The sequence below is a fragment of the Caenorhabditis briggsae genome, assembly GCF_000004555.2.
Source record: "Caenorhabditis briggsae complete genome, chrII, whole genome shotgun sequence".
In the NCBI taxonomy this organism is placed as follows: domain Eukaryota; kingdom Metazoa; phylum Nematoda; class Chromadorea; order Rhabditida; family Rhabditidae; genus Caenorhabditis; species Caenorhabditis briggsae.
The window spans coordinates 6,776,278-6,796,438 of NC_013486.2; the positions used below are offsets into that span (position 1 = coordinate 6,776,278).

General features: G+C 37.3%; 1 protein-coding gene and 1 non-coding gene across 3 annotated transcripts; one reads left to right on the forward strand and one right to left on the reverse strand.

The window, feature by feature from the left end:
* Nucleotides 1-216: 216 nt before the first annotated feature.
* On the reverse strand, nucleotides 217-19,676 carry CBG03270 (the record flags this gene model as incomplete). Of its 2 annotated transcripts, XM_002631370.1 has the most annotated exons (8): nucleotides 217-351; nucleotides 459-576; nucleotides 8,718-8,818; nucleotides 9,607-9,799; nucleotides 11,212-11,337; nucleotides 12,288-12,405; nucleotides 15,516-15,587; nucleotides 19,568-19,676. In XM_002631370.1, 8 exons carry the CDS (start codon nucleotides 19,674-19,676, stop codon nucleotides 217-219), a joined length of 972 nt encoding a protein of 323 aa, XP_002631416.1. The 2 variants fall into 2 exon arrangements, with proteins under 2 accessions (XP_002631416.1, XP_002631417.1); XM_002631371.1 differs by lacking the exons at nucleotides 8,718-8,818; nucleotides 9,607-9,799; nucleotides 11,212-11,337; ... (1 more) ...; nucleotides 15,516-15,587; nucleotides 19,568-19,676 and adding an exon at nucleotides 3,865-4,094.
* Nucleotides 9,495-9,566, forward strand: CBG28882. The gene has a single exon. It is a non-coding gene (tRNA).
* Nucleotides 19,677-20,161: the final 485 nt, after the last annotated feature.

The window sequence follows — 20,161 nt, forward strand, 5'->3', positions numbered from 1 at the left end:
AATTACATATATTTGACAGATTTTAAGTTTGAGAAAAAAATAGTCAGAAGACAGAAAAATAGTCTACCCTGAGAAGGGAATGTTTCCGAAGAAAATGAGGAAGGATGATTTCTACACTAATTGCACTAGGGATGCTTCAAGTAATTGCCAGTATCGAAAAAAAATGATAATTGGGATAGAAGATGAGAGTTTGGTGTTCAGGGGCAGTACGGTCATTTAGGCACGAATCGAGTTATTTGGACATCCGGTGTTCGAATGACGTTCCACCATTTGACGGAAGTTGGCGAGAGCTCTGTTTAGCTCGACGAGCTCTGCATCCAGACGTTGGCCACGGTGTTTCTCGTGGAGAACCTGCAAAATAACATGTTGTTTTTCTGCTGCTGGCTTTTCTTGTCTTTTCTTTTCTAATTCAATCCAAAAATAGAAAAAGTGTTCCACAACAACAAAGCTTCTCTCACCTGATCCTCTAATTCTTTAATTCGATCCATCTTCTTTTGACGGCATTTGCTAGCGGCTTGCCTGTTACGAGCACGCTTTCTCTCCAATTTCTTCTTCTCTTGGTCATCCATAGACATCCTGAAATTATGAAGAATTTAGAATATTTTGGAAGGCACAAGAATATTAAATTCCTAAAATTTTCTTTTCTTTACCATTCAAGATGCTCCTCGGGTGTCATGCCCATACTCTCTGGCGACCAGACCATTCTTCTTTTTTTAAAGCAAAAACTAGAATTCAGAATTCCGAAGAACAAGTGAATGAATGTGGTAATAGCAGGATGAAGAAGCTTTCTTCTTACTGCTCGCCGCGTCTCTCTCCCTCAAAAACAAACCAAAAAAAAATGTGGGCGGCGCTTGAGCCCCGCTGCTCGCAAGCTCCGCCCCCTATCCACTGCTCCTAGTTGCTATGGAACTCCTTTAGGTGATTCATAAGGGCTAATCCTAAGATTTCCGAGAAGTACACATCTGAGTCACATTTATTCGTCGTCGGCGGCTAATGTAAAAAGAGGAAGAGGGATGAGACGGATTAACCAAAATTTTGTGTTGCTCCAAAAGAAGAGATACGTACAAAAAGTATGCACACACAGAACTGTTTGATACTTCGAGGAAGTATCATATAGCTTTTTTCGGGAGGGATTGAGACACGTGATCTAATTTTGGGCATGACTAAAGCTACCCACGTCAGTGTCTACTCGAAGGTTACCCTTCTTTTTCTTTTTTTCAGTCAGAGATCATTTTGAGCATTTGGCTGTAAGTACTAGCACATAACGTTTTACCTTGGTCTAAATTTATTAGAGTAGAACAAAAGTACAAGTGACCCCGGGGGTTTTTGCAGAAGAAGATTCAGCTATTACGTCTTCTTCTTCTTTTTAACCTTGTCCATAAATCGTTTATAGCCTTCGATGGGTGGCTGTAGAAACGACAAGAGAAAGAAACATACATATCAAAATCAAAGAATGGAATCTTTGGATCCGGAACTAATGGAGACGTTTTTGGAGTTGAAACTGTCGAGTTGGTCGATGGGGAAGAATCAGAAGAATTATAGAAATTGAATTTTGGATTTGAGGAAGAAAACATCATCATTGGCAGCTTGTTGGGATATGAGTCTGCCATGGAAAATGGAGACGAAAATGGGGATGGAGTGCTAGAATTCATTAGAGAAGACATCCATGGTTGATAGGACATCATTTTGAATGAATGGTGGAGAAAACTGTTCGAATGAGCAGTACCAACATGGCGCAGAGGGCGAAATGGGAGGAGCGAGAGAGGGAAGAAGTTATGCGTCTCTCTCATCAGTGTACTGTCTCGTTTGGTGATTCAGAGAAGGTGTCGCCGAGTGGCACACAGGATTCAAATTTTTCGGACAGTTACTGGTGTGTCATACAGTCTTTGTTTAAACAAATAAGGCAATTTGAATTTTCCAAGAGAACTAGGAAGGTTTTTTGTTCTGATTTGGCTCTATTCCAGTCTCAAGGTAATATTTTGGTAGCCTAAGGATATTAAGTCTTCATTAATCTTTGAGGTATTCTGGGTGCCCAATTTTTTGCTTTTTTTCTTCTATTGTAGATTTTTTCGGCCTTCTGTATGCCTCCCAAAAGGAAAATATTCGAAAAACCCGAAAAATCTGATTAGATGATTTCTAGATAAGGTTTGTTGTGATCAGGTTAGCATTCAAAAAAATTGAAAATATTTCGAATTTTCGGAAATTCAGAAACTTCGGAATTCTCAAGTTCGGAAATTCGGAAATCGGAAGTTTTGGATTTTTCGAGAAATCAGAAAATTGAAGATTTGGGAAAATTTGGTTAGAGTTGCTCTTTCAAATTTTTAAAGACTGATTGTAACCCAAATATTTTTATGGACCAAATAATATCTCGCAAAATAATTCCTTATGGTCTCTAAAAGAACCGTAGATTCTATTTTTGTGGGTGTCTTCTGAATACTGCGATTCTTTGAGAATCCGAGGCTAAGGTACGCATTTTTTTGGCATGGATTTCCCTTTCAATGTCTATGGAGACACGCGATCGTTCTCGGTTGCGCAAGATGTGATACGTATCTTTGTAGCTAGGCGATTCAGAAGAGAGGAATTCTAGAAATTTCCGGAGGGAGGAATGCAAAGAATTCTTGAATAATTTCTACAAACCCCTGTCTAGTTTTATTGACTATTTCTTCAAAGTGGCCAAATTCCTAGACAGTACCAATATGGAAAATCGTTAACGAAATCCAGTAACTACCGTACTCCTTCAGTCAAAGAACCGCGTGTTTTTTAGAAGTTATAATCATATAATCAGATCTTCCTCATCAAACTTGCTACAAATTTTTAATTATCCAAACTGCCAAAAAACCACGACCTGACCCATATATAGTGCATTTCCCATTTCCATTCTCTCAAATTTTGTTCTCCCGAATTGCAAGTGCAGAAAACTAATTCTTGTACAAAATGTATTAGTGGCGCAAGAAAAACGTGTGGGCAATAGTGCAGGAATAGCCAAACGCGTCGGAGAAGAAAGAAAAATAAATTCTTGACAAGATTACAACGGATTATACATGTCTACATGGTTCAGGCAGGTCAGAAGACGATAGTGTTAGACTAAAGTTTCAAGTTTCTGATTTCTTCATTTTGGGGATCTTGCTTTGCAAACATTTCTCCTGTCTGCTAATATCTGATCGAATCTAATCGGATAGAAAACGAATTCCCGGAGAAGTTCATAGTCCTTTCATCGTCTCCTTCTCATCCATATTCTCTCCAAAAAGTTTTCCTTTTTCCGTAAATGTTTCCATTTCTTTCGAAATCATTGCGAAACGAACAGGTTTCTTCCCTATGCGGGAATCCCCCAATTTTCTTTCTAGAAGCCCTCATTTCAGAAGAAAACGGTTGTTCGTTTTTTTTTTCTGTCGAAACGAAGATGGAAATTTTTGGAGAAAATTGGGTGGTGTATGTAGATGAGACTGACTGATAAGATGCTGATAGTAAAAGAAAGGAAGTGGGATCGAGAGAGTGTGGAAGACGAAGAGACGCAGAGAAGAAAATATGGATTGTTTTCTGGGCGAAGAAAAGGAAAATATGAATGATAGTGATGCGGGTGAACGAAATGACGTATTGGGTTTGGAAGAAGAGGTTTGAAAAATTATGAATTCCATCGATGACAGTCTTGGAAGCTTTAATTTGAGATGTTCTTTCTAATTTGGTGATCGGAAAACCACTTCTGAAGCTTGAAGAAGGAAAATCAGCAATTTCTCAAATTTAAAGAAGCACAAAATATTTATGAAACTCAAGGTAGGGAAAGACAATAGACCATAGGCACATATTTTTGAGTTACAACCAAAATAGCTCCTTAGGAGAGTTTTTCCCAGATTTCAAGAAACTTACATGTTAATTGGGTCCATATGAGGTGAATAATCTCCGTATCCACCTCCTCCTCCATTCCCACCACCAATACTCGTTCCATATTGAATATTATTATTTCCACCTCCCATACATCCTTGATTCCTTGAATCAGAATTGTAACTTGAGCTCAGATTCGCCGCTACAGAAGAGGATCCGGAAGAGGAGGAGACGGATGGTTCGTCGTAAGAATTGTGATGACCCCAATTGAGCATTGTTGCCTAGTGTTCGCGCCTAACGTCTTCTTCTTGTTCTGATGAGTAGATGATGATGATGATCGGTGTACCGTCAGGAAAGGAAAACGAATAAAAAGGGGAGGGCGATATGGAATGGGCGAAAGAAAAGGGCGGTCAGTGGGCGGAGTTTCCCCACGAGAGAAGACAGTGTAAATGATGACAAGACGCAGATAGATAGAAGTATAGAGACGGTGGGAGAAGCTGTAAATGAGTCACCGGCATCTTTTTGCCTGGTTTTGGTCTGACTGTTTGTATGTGTCTCCTCGCTGGCTAGTGTACGTATGTTTGTACGTTCGCACTTGGGTCCCCGAGACGGGAAAAGAGAAAAATCGGGTGAGTCATTTGTGTGAGAAGGTGAAAAAAATGAATGAGAAGGACAACCCCCATACACTGTATGCTGCACCTCACTTTTATGATTTGTGGGTGATGTGATTTGACCGGAGCGCTGGAGATCAGCGGAAGATCACATCACATGTGTTCGAAAATGATAGACAACGTGGGAAAATATGTGAAGAACAAGGAAAGAAGATATAAAAGGAAAGAGAAGGGACAGTTATCAGAAAAAGTTTAAGGAAGTAAGAAAGTGTTCCAATTTTCTTATTTTTCAAGGTCACAGTAAGAGAAAACAAAACCAAGACTGATGATATTGCTGATCGTGTTTTTTTTGTATGAGGAACTAAATTGAGGAATCGTCAGATTACTGTGTTCGCAATTGAGAATTTAGATTCACTAGTGACCAGCAAAAAGGATTTGCTAGCCTACCCTAAAACCTGTAGTAGTAGGGCCCCACAACTGTCAATTTTGAGCTCAATTACCTCAATTCCTGTGCAAGATATCAAAAAACCGTTAACTAACAAAACATTTCCAACATTATGATAAACAATTTATCACCTGACAAATATTTTATATCTTTGACAGGAATCGAAAAAAATTGGCTCAAAGTTGGAAGGCAGAGAGCACTTCTTTTACATGGTTTTTAAAAGATTTTTTTGAATTTTCGAGTTTTTTGGATATTTTGTTATTTTGATTTTCAATCTGGCGAATATTTGGTATTTTTAGAATTTCTGTATTTTCTGGAGATTCAGATGTTTTCAGATTCTTCAATGACAATTTAAATTTGAAATCTATTACAGTCCGGAATTTCTAAAACCCCATGTTTCTTGCAAAAAAAGAATGAAAAACAAGCATAAGATACCAGCTCCAACGAATTGTTAGAAAATTAAAGATTGACAGTTTTCGGAGACGCAGGTTCTCGATTTTTTTTATTTCGAGAACATGTGCAGGACACCTGCTCTTACTAGGACCATTTCTATTCATTCTCTCGGTTTAATTCTCCCTTTTTTCTATTCTTTATTAGTATTCTGGACACTGTTTGGCAAAAATTCAGAGAGCATCTGACTCATCAGCTTCTTTCTCTTTTCTTCGGAAAGATTGTCATGAAATTTGTCACAATTGATAAAAAAAGGAGAAAAACAAAGAAACTAAACGAAAAAAATAATGGATATTGTATAGCGAACAAGAAAAAGGCACAAAAATTTTTGGAAAAAAATTGTGTTGTTTCGGGTGAAATGAAAGCGGGGCACACACATACAAAATACGAAATTCCTGTGCCAAGTTGGAGAGAAAGATGGAGAGCAAAACGATTGAAAAGGAGGGAAAACTGGGACACCCCCTGTTTGAACAACACAGAATTTATCGATATGAAAGAATAAGAAAAAAGAGAAATGGAGAGGTATTGGAAGAGGACGGAAAAAAAAGAAGAAGAAAGTGCGTGCACACATACGCATATTCTATTGTATCGTACAGTATAGTACAGGTCTTGAACACAAAACACAGAAATATTCCCATTTTATTTGAGGAACTGTATTCAGTTTTATTCCGTCTGGTTAATCACATGTTTGAGAAGAGTTATAAACAACTCCTCTTTTCGATTTAATGCACAAATTTGACGAACAACAGAATGTTCCTGATTTTTTGTATTCTTGGTTCGAGAGGATTTTTTTGAATGAGAACGCAAATTTCTTGGGAAATTTGAAAAAAGAAATGAGAAAATAAAACAGAACTCTGCCTAATGCTAAAGAAAAATTCAAACTTGTTTATGATACCGTAAAACTGTATTAGAAGGGCTCCTTTAATAGAAGGGCACCATGTAATAGAAAAGTTCTCTTCAAAATGTGTAGTTTTGAATAAAAAAATTTCCGTACGTTTTCAGCAAAAAATTATCCGAAAATTCCACAATTGTACAGAATTATGTTGAAAAACGCATTTTTGCTCAAAAACTTGCTCAAGTTTCCTGAAATTGAGACGTTTTCAAAAATTTTGAAATTTTGAACAATTATTCACCAATTTGTTTGAATGAAAATTTTTCGCATAAATGACTGGAAAAATAGAAGGGCTCCCTCTAATTAAAGGGACCCTATAGTAGAAGGACCGGCCCTTCTAATACAGGTTCTACGGTACATCTCCGAAACCCCGAGAAGCCGCTTTAAATAAATGCATTTTCCAACCCACAAAAAACTGGAATTTCTCGGTGCAAAGAACGTATTTAGGAAACAGATTTCACTCCAGCAGGAAGCTTCTAGAAGCTTTCAGAAAGTGAATAACCGGAACTTTCTTTGGTTAATCAACTTTTGGTTAAACAGAAGAGAAATTTTCAGAAATTATTCTAGAAGTTTTTAAAGTTTCTGAATAGAAGTATGACTACACTCTGGGGTTACGCCTCCGTGTTACGGTAGCCCTCCCCAATCATTAAAAGAGTCTGTGACCTGAAACGAAGCCAATTCATCTCGCTCAACCCTAAGAAACGAAATGTTTTCTTTTCATGTGGCTAGGATAAAATAAAAAATTCGCACAGACTTTTAGATTCCTCACAACGAAAACCAACAAGGTAATATATCAAACTGTCCGGGCGATCCATGTGGTCACAATATGGTATCCGTCTGTTCATTTCATTCTCTTTCTCCCTCTCTGACTCATTTCGTTTTACATTCTTTTTTACAATTCAGGGTCATAACGGATCATTTTGGAATACTGTCATGAGTCATAATGATTTTCTTACAAGCGTTATCTCGTTTCAGTCTAGTTTTTCCATGATTCGTCATCGCTTTGTATAGAGTCATTAGATTTCTAGGTGGTCTTGTTTGCAATAGAAAACAGGGGTAGACAAAACTTGCAAAGAATCAAAAAATTGGGAAAAAATGGGGGTCGTGAGGCGGATGGGAGAGGTGATAAATCTCAAACTTTGATTGATTTCCGAACAATTTAAAGGGAAAAACGGCGACGAGTGGATGGAATGGATAAAGAGAGAAAATGTTGCATTTTGCATGCCTGAACTAGTTTTTACAGTCTTATGAGATTATGCAGATTTTTAGTTTCGAAAGTGTGACTTATTTGACCAGTAAGAGGATTAGTCTATATGAAAATGGTAAACTGAAAATGGTGAATGATGAAGGTCACGAATTTTGTACTGAAAGTGCTTGATATTTTTGGGAATTCGCCAAGGATCAGCGACTCACAATCAGACCATTTACAGAAATTCGGTAAAAGATACAAATCAGAAACGTTGCGGCTTAAAATTCTAGGGTGGGCGGATCTTAAAGGCACATTTAAAGGATCAATTTTCGTAATTATTTACTGGCATATCATTTTTTTTTAGGGATTTTAAGTATTTTTGAATAAAAAAGAGGCTCTAAACCGATAAAAATTAATCAAAAACCCAAAAATAATTTAATTGTTTCTGTGCAATGTTTGCTATTTGTCGGACCTGTGTAAAAAATCAAAATCGATGAAATTCATTAAAAAAAAGAAAAATAGGCCAGAGAATAATTCTGAAAATACATGCTTCTTCAAATGCGCCTTTAAAAATTTCGCTACTGGAACTAAGCTCCGCACACTCTCCAATTTTCGAAAAGTTGTCTGAAGAAATGGAAAGTTGTCTGAAGAAAGGTAGTTTTCAGAATGAGCTTCATCTAGGGACCTCTTATCGATTTCTAAAGTTTCCTGAAGCCAGACATATCACTTCAAGGTGAAATGATTTTTGTCTGTCTCGCTTTTGAAACCACAACTTTTTTCTGTTTGAGCAAAGAAATGGAACATTAAAAAAATGAGAGCATTGATTGAAATGATGCAGATCTTGGATCAACGACATCTACTTATACAAATAAAATGGGACCAATCCCATATTCAAAAACGAAGAATAAAGAAAAAATGAGAACATTTGGAATGCCCTTGGGACTAGAAAACGAGCGGGAAAGTATGAATTATTAAGGAATCCAGGAGACCTCGTAGGCATCTATTTTGCATCCGATCGAAAAAAATTTTGAATACTGAGAGAACGAAGAAAAACGAATGAAATGAGAAGTCGTTTTTATATAGATATAACAGGAATAGGGAGAAGAGGAATGAAGGAGAAGAGCAAGACGAACTACTATTTTTCTTTTTCTTCCCATCGCATTTTTTTTTGTTTCTGTTCTTCTGCAAAACGGACTCGCCGTACCTAATTGTGTGAGCTCAAGGAGCCACAGAGAGTTGGAGACACGAAACCCCGAGGAGAAAATGAGGTTGAACGAATAGAAAGAATAAAAATAGATGATTGGGACTCACCCTCCGGATCCACCTGCCCTTGATGCACTTCTTGAATCGAATCCTCCATCTGAATCATCACTGTAATTGGCCATGGACATTGAAATTTCCGATTGTGGAGGCTGCAAAAAAATTAGTTTAATAAAAAACGAGGAAGGGAAAGTTCAAAAGATGAATTTTCTGAATTTGTTACGGAGTTTTAGCTGTACAAAATGAACTTTATTAGCGATAAGTACTTTTTTCTCAACTATGAATACAATAAATACATATCATTTTAAGAAAAGTTCTAATGGTTTATTAGAATGTTCGAAGAAGGACTCAAACTTTTAGCTGTTTCTATATTAACTTTATACTCGCGGTCGGTGTATCCTTTCGACACGGCTTCGAAAATTTTGGCATGGTGGCCTAACTTTTAAGTTGGGTTTTCTAGGCCAACACGTTAAAATGACGAAGAAAACACAGATGGATATCAGATCATTTCTAGGCCATTTCTACATAATGTCCTAGAAAACTCAACATGCAAAAGTTAGGCCACCTCGTAAAAACGACAAAAAAAACGAATGTAAGCAACGACATTCCGAAATTCCGCATTACGCATTTTTCGAAAAATTTCGAGGAACCCATTCCTAGGATATTTTTGTCTAAATTTCTTCGACAATTTCTCGAAAAAGTCATTTTTCGAGGATCTTTTTCGAATAGACAAACTGCTATGTTTGTTAATGTATTGAAATTACTATGTTCGGTCTCTTCTCTAGATTCTGCTTACAACATAAAGGACACATGCTTCATTCGCTTTTGGCCTGCTTAGTATAGTGGTTAGTACTCCACGTTGTGGCCGTGGCGACGCTGGTTCGATTCCAGCAGCAGGCATTGGTTTTTTTTTAAATTTGAACAAGGAAAGAAGACTTACAGTCAAATTGAGCTTATCTGGACGCGATGTGGAAGCAGTAGTGGACGAAACGAAATTGTTTAGAAGCGGAGGAAGAGCCGTAATTTGAGTAGTTGTGGTGTTGACGGCACTGGAAGAGTCTGGCGAGTTGGAAGATGAGACGATTGGTGGACCCGGAATGGCAGACGAAGCGAGAAGCTTCATAGACAGATCACTGAAAGATAATAGAAAATAGAATAGTGAACAAAAAGAGGAAGAAGACTGTAGAAGGATTTGTATTTTTTGTTTTTCAAAAACATGCAGGTATTGTAGTTTGAATGTTTGGGAAAGCGGCGATTTTTTTCTCTTTGAAAGAGACCAGTTTTCCCGAATCGACTCTGAATTGTATATTTTTGTTTTCTTTTGATTCTTCCGCACCAGGAAAAACCTATTATACGGAGAATATTTACCCAGTTGGTTTTATTGTTAGGTTTCGGTATATTCTTCTCTCTATATGCAAAGGTTTATTTGGTTTTCAAATGGTTTGCCGAAATGAAAATAGGCGGTCTCTTGTTTTTTTTTTCTTCTTCGGACTCCAAATCCAATGTGGGAAAGATAATCAAGTGACTTTCAAAGAATTGTTAAACCGGAAGTTTAAGATGCTTAGTTTTCTAGAAATATGCTTACATTTCCAATTCAAATAATTACGGATTCTCCGTTTTTTTCAGGATTTCCAATGGTCCAGATTTCAGAATTTCAAAAATTCTGTCGTCCGAAAACCTTGAAGTTCGAAAATTCAAAAACTGAGAAATTTATGAAATTCGAGATAACAAGAATTGGGAAACTTAGAAATTCAGGTATTTCAAAACTGAGAAATTTGAAAATTCGAAAACCTGGAATTCAGACATCCAGAAGTTTGGAATTTCAGCAATTCGGGAAATCGAATATTCCGGAATTCCGAATTTCCTAATTCATTGATCCAGTTATTCAAATTTTAGAAATTCTGAATTTAGAAATTCAAGTGTGTGATATAGTAAACCGACTGGTTTATAAGTGAGATTTCTCCTCATCGATATTTTTTCTGAACTTTTTTCAAAACTTTTTTATTTCCGATCCCAGTTTTTATTCTGATCTATATTTCTGAATTCTATCATATCCATCAGTGGTCACTGCTTCTGATCACTGAATCCCTCTTTGCCCTACTTTTTTATTATTCATTTCATTTTTTTCCGAAAGTGACGTCCGTTTTGGGGTGAGAGCAATCGCACGTGAGAGTACGTATTTCCTGTTTTCCGCATTTTTTGTTTGAGGTATGAAAACCTTTTTCTCAAAGAGGTCAGGTGGAATTGAAAAGTGATCACAAAAGATCATCCAAGCAAATTCTGATTTTCATAATGTATCTTCATTCTCTTATTTACCTCCCATCCATCTCCTTCCACCCCCTTTTTCCCTTCATTTCCTTAAAAATTTGCGTCATTCACCCATGCATCACATCCTCCCACAATTCCTTGAAAACATGTCAAAACATTTGGGCTGTGCTATTTTGCTCACTGATCTCTCTTCTTTCTCTTTACACTCTTTTTTGCTCTCTACTTCCTCATTAGATCTGAATTCATATTCTTTTCCATCCCGTTTTCCACCACTTACTCCATTTGAAGATCTCCACTTGTGACCAATGGCAAAAGTGATGTTGGTGAGGAAAGTGGTGGAATTGTTGACGATGCACTAGTGATTGGTGTTCCCAAAATTGACATCACGATCGTATGCATATCGCTGGAAAGAAATGTTGAAGTTCAGCTTGGTTTTTTGGTTCAATGATCAAAAATTATAATTTTAAGTTCAATACACTTAAATTTTTTCAGCTGGAGAGACAAAGCAGAAGCAGTTGATTATATTTCAGAATTAAACTTTTCTAGACTAGGGATCATATTTTGACTCTACAGATGGACAAGTCATGAACAATCAATGTTGAAATATTGGTTCTAATGAAAAAATTTTTGAAAAGGGAGTTGGTTTTCAAATAACCTTTTTGGCTATGTTTTTAAAAAATCAAACTTTAATGACATTCAATTTGTTCCAGCAACTTCCAGAAATGTCTTTGAATTTCCGGCTCCTCGTCACCTTGAAACTGCGACACTTCGAAGCCAGTCATTTCGAAACCGTGATAAAACAGGCGAATGAAATTAAATTTTGGATTTTTTGGAATTTCAGATTATTTTCTATTAGAAAAAGCGTATTTGAAACCCCTAAAATTGTTTTTGTCTGAACTTTATCCATTCCTTGGTATTACCACGGTTTCGAAATGACTGTTTTCGAAGTGTCGCAGTTTCGAAGTGTCGCAGTTTCAAAGTGACAAATTTCCTCCCAATCAGTCTTCCCTTTTTCTAAAAGCATTCCAGAAAACGTTTTCTGTCTGAAAAGTCTTTTTCTGTTGACGACGCAAAGTGTCATCTGGAGCGTATGACAAGGATTATCCACTTTTGGCATACATGTGTCCCATCGGATTATTCTTCCTTCGTATTAATGCTCAAAATTACGGAGGAAAAAAAAGAAGGAATAAAACATGAGGATGAACTAATTTAAGAATCTTTCTTCTCTTCGGCCACTTATCAGCTAATCTTCTATATGAAAAGGATATAACTAGAATCAAGTGAATTATAGTGCAAACGACCTTTTTAGAAGCTCGTCAGGAATCTTGAATGTTCTCGAAGCAAACCCCTTACCTTGCTGTGGCTGGAGTGATCGGACTGAATGCGGCCGTTGATAGATTATTAGGGAGAACGGGAGAAGTGACTCCATTGAATTCGAATTTGTTCGTAGATTGAACGACTCGTAGTGCATCTGAAAATTTGTTATTTCGAACAAGAAGAAGGACAAAAGAAAACTGATTGTTGTGTTCTATTTTTTCGACTGACTGGATGAAAATGGAAAACAAGAACTTTATATTTTCAGATTTCAAAAATTGTGTTCTACGTATTTTAAGACATCAGGTGGTTTTCTCCTAGATAAATCTAATAAAACATCATGATTCCCAGGAGCAAGGTTTCTTAGAAAAATGTGCTTTGTAGTGTGATGTTTGTGTGCCATGACCTAGTTAAGTTCATAATGAACTTCCTCGTTTTTTTTTCTTTCAGAAAGGTTTCTCCTGGAATTTCGAGTGCAATTTCATTTCGAAAAGCACGTCATTTTCAGATGCACTTGGATTTGAATTCGAGAAAATTTTAAATCTTCTCACGTAGAAGTCGACTCCCCTGTGTAATCTGCTTTGTCAAGATCTTTGATTTAATATCATATATGCGACCATGTGGAAACTACAAAAATCTTTGCAACCTAGAGATGCACATGAGAATACCACGTCACAAGACTATACAGCTTCTTCTAGAATAACCTCCAGACGTATGTTTTTCGCCTTCGTTGTCCCCAGGCGACATCATCACAACCATTTTTGTTGTTCTCCGAATCCCCGTCCTAACTATGTTATTAGCTACACTGCTCCCCGTCCCACCCAAACTACCAGGCACCGGGGCGCTGTGTCAGTTATCAAAAACAATCCTCAAACTAATTAGTTGAATGGGAACCTGGTACAAAATACTAGGAAATGTGTTATTTCGTGTATGCACTGACTGAGGAAGACGATGATGAGCAAATATACGAAATTGATGATAATAATAACAATCAATTTCCCCTTCCCTCTCCTACCAGGAATATACTAAAAATGAACAGGATTTGTGATGATCCGTCTAGTCTTCTTCATTCTGATCTTTTGACTCGGTTTTTTTCTTTTCTAGTAGTAGCTCAGTATTTTCATCTTCCGGTTCAAGTGATGACATAATTGGGTAAATTGAATTTCAATGCTCACTCTCTCAAGTGCGAATTTGTGTTAGAGAGAAAAAACGTGACGAAAAGTACCAAGTTTGTCGGATGCCTGGATCAACTTGTTTTTGTCAAAGGAGGGGAAAATGAACTACCAATAGAAGGACGCCCACATTGTGAAGTTTGAGCTAATTTATATTGGTTCTTCTGAGAGATATAAAAATTCATAAAATGATTGCGACATGATGATAAATAATTTATCAGTTGACAACTTTTGTATATCTTGGACTGGAACCTAAATAAGTTGGCTCGAAGTTCAAAGTTGAGGGGCCCTTCTATTACAGGTAGTGAGACCAAAAATGTTTCTGATGATCCGACTGGATCTAGATCAAAGACAGGAGAAAAGAATTCTAGGTAAAATATCGGTGTGTCGATTTGCTACAAGGGAACTGGGATAAGGGATGATGGCTATTAATGAAAAACTCAGGACAAGAAGAACTTCTAAAACCAAGAACTTAGAAACAGTGATCGGAATACTGAATGTTCTCGAAATCTTAGACCTGCTCCGTTCCTCGGGAACTTCTTAGAACACCGTCACAAAGCCAAATTCTTACCCACGAGCCACGTGTCGGAAAGATTGCTCAGCAGCATTGTACCACCAGAGATAAATCAACAGAAATAATAAGGTCAATTTCCAGTTTCTGATTTTGGGTGTGCTCACTGAGCAAGTAGTGGACAGCGGCTCTCTCTTAGCTCACCGAAGCAGCTCACTCAAAATGGGCGGTCCTTCCCTTTTTTCCTCTTCTCTCTCTACTTCGCTGTCGTCGTCGTCTTGTTTTCCTCGTTTTTTTTTCTCTCCTTCTATTTTTTTTCTCAGACTCCGCCCATTTGTTTCCCCTTCTCCCCCACTGAATGCACTTTAGGCCGCCTAATTACTAGAACGTCCTTTTGTTATGATATTCTGTTCCCAGACCTCCTTTTTCTAACAAACAAGTTTCCTGATTTTATTTCTTTTGAATAGACTGTTTTTTTGAGTTTCATGACAAGCCATAAGCATAGTTTTTGATGTAAATGCTGAGGGGTCAGAAGTGGAAGAGAAGAACAATTTAATTGGAAAGTGACATTTTATCACTGGCAGATTATATTGTTTAGATAGACAGTGATACTCTTCTCACACACTTCCTTTAATTTCACAACTACATATTCAAAGTACACAAACGTCACTTCCGGTTCATTCAGAATTCGAAGAAGTTACCAAAGCAGAGTGGGGGTGGAAAGATGCGCACATGGTCATCTCAAAAAATCATAAGACGAAAAAGCAACACTATATAATTAGTTTGAGAGATAAATAAGACTGAAAAGCAAGTAGATTGCAAGTACATAGATATGTGTGTATGTTTACGTAGAACGAGAGACTAGAGTCATAATTACATTATGGTAATGGAATTTCGAATGAGATTTCTTATATTACCTCCAGTTATTTTCAGCTACCGGAGTACTGAAAAAGAGATGGCCGACGGAAATTAGGACAATTTGGATTTAAAATCATATCTCTGAGTCCGAAGGTCGGCCTTTTTCTCGACTTATCGAGAATGTCAGCACTCATATCATCTAACTATTCTAGACACCGGCAAACACAGACTGTCACAAAATGTGCTTATCAGTTTATGGTATAATTCTAATAAAGATCAGTTCTGATGTTGGAGTCAAACTAATTTGCTGAGGAAAGATTTGAACAGGAAGATTTTGGAGACTCAGATCTAACAAGAATGACAAAAACATCAAGGCATAATATCAACAGTAATCTGTGCTAGATCCGAAGCGTCCCCCGGCTCGTGGGAGTCCGAATCTTGGTATCTGAATCTACCTCTGAAGCTAAAACTATTTTACCGTAAACCCTGTATTAGAAAGAAAAAGCTCTTGAATTGAGGGGACCCCTCTAATAGAAGAAAAAATCCTCTTCACAATCCTCAATTTTCCCAGATGCCTTTTTTTCTGTGATAGCATCATGTACATATTTATCGTTGAGTATATTGTTGACATTTTAACTTTAATTTTTGAATATTTGATCAGTACCGACTACAGAGTTTAGCCAGTTTTTTCTCGTTTTTCTAATCCAAAATTCGAAAAAATCTTACCAAAGAATCCTTTACAGTATTGTGATGAGCTTTCTTTTTCCCCGTCCTCCACTCCCATATCCTGGTTTCGATCTGAATGTTTATTATAGTGTAAAATGAAGATAAGAAGATGTCTAAATAGTTTTCGGTAATTTAAGAAACTTTCTTTTGGTCAAGTATTCTATTTTTGGATGGTATATGAGAGAGAGAGTTTCAAGTAAACCTTACATGAAGAGTTGGTGTGTGTCACATTCATATCAAACGAATTATTCATCATCGATTCACAAAATAAATAGAGAAGAAGAAGAAAAATGAAGGAAAAACGAAACGATGAGAGAAAGAATGAGATGGAAGGAGAACCTTTTTTGCGGGTGATAAGCGAGTCTGACTCATTCAAACACCCCGTTTCAGGATGAACTGGAAGCATGAAAAAGTTAAGGTTACCGGAAGGCACTCGGTTGCAATTTTTGGATTTCATTATCAGACTTTTTGGAATAGGAAGAAGGTCTGAGTTGGAAAGAAGGGCCAAAAAGCCTAGAATTGTTTCCAGTGGTAGAAAAACACCCAATTACAGATAGAATGCAAACTTTCCAGGGATCTATCCGGGAAAAACGGTCCAAAGGCGAGCCTGGGGCGCCCAAACTTTCGGATGTGTTTGGATGTCCTTACAGAAAATAAGAAGTTGTTTTTAAGGGTTATGCTGAAACGCCTTGTTCTCCTTCCAATGATAAATTCGAAAGATAGCGCCAATTTCAAAAAGTTGGGTGCCAAAGAAAATTGGGAATTCGCTGGACCGGCGGTTTAGTTTTGGGGCAGTTCTTCCCGGAAAAAGAGCTTTCCAGTATATTAAAGCAAACGACAGTAATCCTTAAAGAACATAACTCGTTAAAGGAGGGCAGACAGCAAAAATTTCGGGGAAAATTTCAGGGAATGTGTATTTTGCCGTCGCGGTGTTCGCACCTAAAGCACGCAATCCCACGCGCAAACATTTTTATTTTTTTATTTCCCGACTTTATTTTTTTCAATTTTTAACGAATTCAAACATTAAAAAAGCTTTTTTTTCTTATTTATTATAAAACCCATATAAAAGTGAATTTTTTATGTAAATTTAAAGTTCTATCGACCGATTATTTTGCCAGTCGCCGGTGTTTTTTATAGGCATGCGAAAAAAACTATTTTCTCTTCGATAACCGTTTCTTCACTGTTCCTATTTATCTCATTACTTCTCGTTATTACTCTAGGAATAAAAACTGTTTTATGACTGGGGTTTTCAGAGACGTCTCCATTTTTACTGCTTCCTTCACCTTCCGACGACCAGCCCTGCACGAGGATTGTTTTAATTATGTGGTTTTTTTTCAATTGTTATGTCTCTTTGTAAAAATTAATTGTAGTTTTTTTCATAATTTATTTGTTAACATAATAAAACAATTTTCTTCATTTTCAACTGATTTTGGTACCTCGGAGGCCTCGGCGGCACGCTGGTAGCCCTTCAGAAATTCCGAGTTCAAAAAGTTCAATCCGAAGGAAACAAGGGAAGAAAAAAGTAAAAACACCAGCAGGGATTGAACCTCTGACCTCCTGAATACTAGCCTAGAGCGTACCCACTACACTACGCGTGTAAGAGGCGACCATCGCGTTTTTCACATTATGAAGCGACGCCGCAGCAGCAAGCTAGTGAAGAAATAAGGGTGACAAAAAAGAGCATTTTTTCGTCCTTGAAGTGTTTTTTTTCAGGTTTTTAAGTACATAGCTATATTTATACTTCAGAGTTATATCTTTTGAGTAAAAATGAAATTTTTGAAATTTTTGATGTCTGCCCTCCTTTAAAATGAATTCTGAGTGTGGACTAGAATACTATTTGAACTTTTAGAATTCTTATTGCTAGTTATTTTTTTTCTGTTTGGGCAACCTCCACACTGTAAACTTTGGTTTACAGTTTTACAAACATTTGTAACTCATCTGTATATATTTTTTCTATTGTTTTTAATATATTTGGAGAATAGAAATCAGAAGACGTGCTTGTTTTCAATTTCTCATAGAACAAAAAAGAAGGAGTGACCAATAAAATATTGAATACAATAACTGATGACGTGTCGTTTTGGAATTCAAAACAAAACGGGGATCTAGCTCATGGGATTGACTCAATGAATTCAATATGTTTCGGATTACCAAAGATCGCGAATTCCATGGAAAAGAATGTGTCGCTTGGATTTGATTAGGATCACTTGTTTAAAAAAAGAATTCAGGGATTAAAGCCTGGTTGCTTTTCAGGGTCATAGAACAAACCCAGAATTTCAAAAAAAAAAAACTTTAAGTTCTCTTCACTGTACCCTATGTTCCTAATTCTTGTTTATGGTGTGAGAAAAAACGGAGAGCGTGAACGGAAGAAAGGATGGAGATATTCAGATGTCGTCGCGCGTTCTGGTGGAAAGGGGAAAAGAAAAATGGGGTGAAAAAAAGACAAACAGAGATGTAGAAAATATGAGAACACTATTTTTCTCCTGAGCAGCACTCTTTGTACCAAAAAACGTCAGAGTTCTGTTACAGGTCAATGCAAAAAACACAGATGATATCTGCATGTGATCGTTTCGCAAGACTAATCAATGCGAAACTACATCTGTTTCGCAGATATTCGAGCAAAAGGGCGGAGAACTTGTGTGCAAAACACTTACGAAACCGAAGCGATGACTCATTTCCTGAGAAAAATGGGGGAAATCGAGAATAGTCTAGCGAGGAAGGATACATTTCGAAGGTTTGGGTGTAAAAGCGGTGATATTTTGAAAGAAAACTGCGTTCAATATAATACGAAATTTTATGGATGATTGAAGTTTGGGAAAAAAAACTCAAAAGTTGTAAAATTTAGACGAATTACTGTAGATAACATTTCACACCATCACTTTATGAAAAATATATCCAAAATCCTCGAAAAAAAAACGCCGTTAAAAGTGAAAATTTTGCTAAAAAGGGTGGCAAATAGGGACGAGTATTTGAATTCCCGCGCAGTGAGAAACCTATGCCATCGCGGCGGGATTGGTGGGAACTCAAATAATCGTCGCCGTTCGCCGGTTTTACAAAGCATAATCTTCACTTTATTCCATTTTTTCCGTAATAATTTTAGAAATATATATAAGATAGGAAAAATATTGGTAAAAAACTTTGGTCGGAGTCCTCAATGAACTGTAAAAGTCTTGTGTTGATAATTTGAATCAAAAAAAATTTCCAATTTAAAATGCAATTGATTTCTAGATCTTAAAGTTCCGCCTTTTAGATTTTGAAATTATCAGCACTACAACAAACAAGTTTGATTTATTCTAGTCAAAAAAATTAGTCAAAACCAGAACTCGTTAAATATTTGTTTGACCTATAAAACTCTGATGTTTCGGCACAATCGGCTCGCAGACATCGAAATGAAATATTAGGTTCGGGAGCCACGGACGATGGGAAAGTGAAAAGAAGAGAAGAGGAAGAGGACAGAAGGAGAAGACACAGTGATTTATTGCGAGAACTTTTGAGAAATTAGATTCCAGGTGGGAACTAGGAGGAGCTCTATCAGATGGTTTAACACTTTCAAATCAATGGTTTTGGTTTGCAACAAGTCGAGAAAACGAATCGAGAAACCGAAAGAACACCGTTCAAACTGTACAGTGGAGGCAGTGAGATAGCATATGAGACGAAGAGACGCAGAGAGTCGAACTGGGCAAATTGAGGAAAAGGAAAAAGCTGTGTGGGTCTACAGTAGCGATGAAATCGAAAATCACGTGTCATTTTGCGATACTTCTCTTGTTCCATCTCCGTCTCTGTCTCATTATTTGTGTCTCACTTGTTCCGTAGTTTTTATGATCATAATGTAGTGAACTTTCATGAATGGGAGGAGCATTTGAAAAGGGGTATTATGTGATTCCTACACCCTTTTTCGTTTTCACTCCAATATAAGAATGCGACCACCTAGACTCGCCCACCCGGAAGTCTTGGAAGGATCAGAACTGTTGGCTTCTTCTTCTTCTTTTTCTCGATTGGAGAAACACAAAACACGTTATTCGATTTTTGTATCTAATCAAAACAAACAATCTCACCCCGTCTGCTGGTTTTTCGTTTTCTCGCAGATGACGTTGGTGCCTTCAGAATGACTTCTGGAGATTCCGAGGATGCGGAAGACGAAGATGGCGGTTCGTCGTCGTCCATGACTTCTGATTATGAATTTTGTATTGGGGATAGTTGAATGAAAATCAAAGAAGGAGATGATGAGAAGAAGTCGTCGATGACGAATCGGTTGACGACGACGATGGGGGTTAGTTGTTGGCGGGCCGAGAATGAGTCACACGCACACTCACTCTTCTTCTGTCTCTCTTTCTCTCTCTCACTTTTGTTGTTCTATCTATTTTCTTTTTCCTTCTCATCCTACTTCTCTTTTTTCAGAATATGGGATCCGTGGCATTTTCTGGAGACGCAGAAAGACAAACGAACATCGGCGCGGGAAGGAAAAAAGAAGACATTGAAAATCGAGAGAATCCAGAGAATATCTCTCTTCGTTTCTTTTTCTATTTTTCCAACTCCTGATTGACATTTCAAAAAGGTTAACAGAGAGAAAAGCGAGACTATGAGAGAAAGAACGGGAGATAAAGTTCGTGGAAGTAGTTACTGTAAATAATGCTCCCTTCCTCTCTCTT